We start from the raw sequence: 1,618 nt of genomic DNA on the forward strand, positions 1-1,618 counted from the left end.
ATTCTCTACCCATCTCCCTTTTGATCCTCCTCTTCCTCTGCTTCGTTATCCTCGTCCCCATCCTACTCTTCCTCTGTTCCTGTAATTTCCCCTACCTCCCCGAATCTTCATACCTGAGGTGCTTCCGAAGTCACCTCTCTCCTCTCGCCATTTGTTACTCTTGTCTACTTGCTCCCTGTCCTCCTGTATTTTGTCCTTTGCTGACCCCACATCCTTCCATATCTTCTTGCGCGGTTGTTCCTCTCTATCTTGGTCCGAGTCAAACATTTCTACTTCTTCTTCCGTGTCATCTTGGATCGTCTGATACTCCTGTGTCGTTTCTCCATCTTTGATTCCTTTCCCCTTCTTTCCCTGGCTTCTCCGTCCTCTGTTGTCTTCATCCTCGTCGTTCCTCATTCTCCTCCTTGTCGCCATTCGATACTTCCTTCCAGCGTTGTCCGCTTGTCTTCTCCGCCTTCTCTGCCTTACTATTAACCTGCTCAGAGCTTTCACTGCTCTGTCTCTTCGCAAATCCTTGGCACAATTGTTTGACGTTATCCTCTGTTTATCTCGCCTTCCTTTATGATGTCTCCTTCGTCGATTCTCCTTGTCTCTCGTCGCTCGCTTCACCTGCCACCTGCCGATTTCATCACCACCCACCTCCTTTCATCCTTCTTCTGTGCGGTCGTTCCCACGTCTGAGATCTGCCACATTACCTCCACCGGCTTCTTCCTTCATTGCCTCGTCACCATCCCTTCTCGATATGATACCTTTGCTGATAATCCCTCTGTCCTCCTTCATCATTACTTGACTGTCTTTTGCCTCGTCATCCTCTCTTACCTGATCTGTATTAATTACCCTGATCACCGTCATTATCACCCCGATCGGGGGTCTCTGGGTGTCTCTTTTATTGAGTTGCAGATTCATTATGGTCATGAGTGATTATAGTGGTGAGTTCATCCCATCCCGGTTTATTCCTCATTATTGGCCAACTTTTGTCGATCTTATCCTCCTGTTCTTTACTCCCCCAGTTTGCAAGGTAGTCTGCAGCCTTCTTTCCTTTCCTCCTAACGTGATTGATGATTTTGTAGTCTATTCTCTTTAATAATTCCACCAAGTCTTGGACGATCCCAGCCTTCCTCCAGGTTCTAGCTACTTGCTCCCATTCTTTCCCGTTGTTGAGTTTTCGTAACATTTCTACAACTATCTCAGAATCACCTTCTATTTCCAGATTTGTGTAGCCATTCCTTACTGCTATCTTTAAACCTTGATAGACAGCCCATAGTTCTGCTTCATTGTTGGTCATTTCTCCTCCCCCTTCCGCGTACACCCATCTTGTGTGTTTCTCACTATCCCTAAAGATGCCCCCAAAGCCTGCCGGTCCTGGGTTCCCTTTGGAAGCCCCGTCAAAATTCAACTTAATGAAATTTTTCCCGGGGTATCTGAACTGATATGGACTCTGAGTCTGAGCTCGTCACTGCATTTCCTTTCTAGGATATACCATGCCAAATTCCATGTTTAGTTTTGTTAATATTCTTCCTTCTTCCGGGTTCACCTTCCAATCTTCCTCTTCCCAGATTTCCGCCAGAATAGTTTCTCTAATTGCCTTTTGAATTCCTTTCCATATCCTTTCTGGATT

At 46.1% G+C, this 1,618-nt stretch overlaps 1 protein-coding gene across 1 annotated transcript; it reads right to left on the bottom strand.

Annotated features, from left to right (window-relative positions):
- Nucleotides 1-886: 886 nt before the first annotated feature.
- On the bottom strand, nt 887-1,285 carry LOC149141591 (uncharacterized). The gene has a single exon (XM_089451271.1). It carries the CDS (start codon nt 1,283-1,285, stop codon nt 887-889), a length of 399 nt encoding a protein of 132 aa, XP_089307397.1.
- Nucleotides 1,286-1,618: the final 333 nt, after the last annotated feature.

The sequence above is a fragment of the Pinus tabuliformis genome, chromosome X (assembly GCF_031772625.1).
Source record: "Pinus tabuliformis cultivar Carrire ecotype Pingquan chromosome X, CPIR1, whole genome shotgun sequence".
Classification (NCBI taxonomy): Eukaryota; Viridiplantae; Streptophyta; class Pinopsida; order Pinales; family Pinaceae; genus Pinus; species Pinus tabuliformis.

What these genes read in the sequence shown, in the direction of transcription:
- LOC149141591 (XM_089451271.1), bottom strand. Translation starts at nt 1,285, where the DNA reads ATGACCAACAATGAAGCAGAACTATGGGCTGTCTATCAAGGTTTAAAG.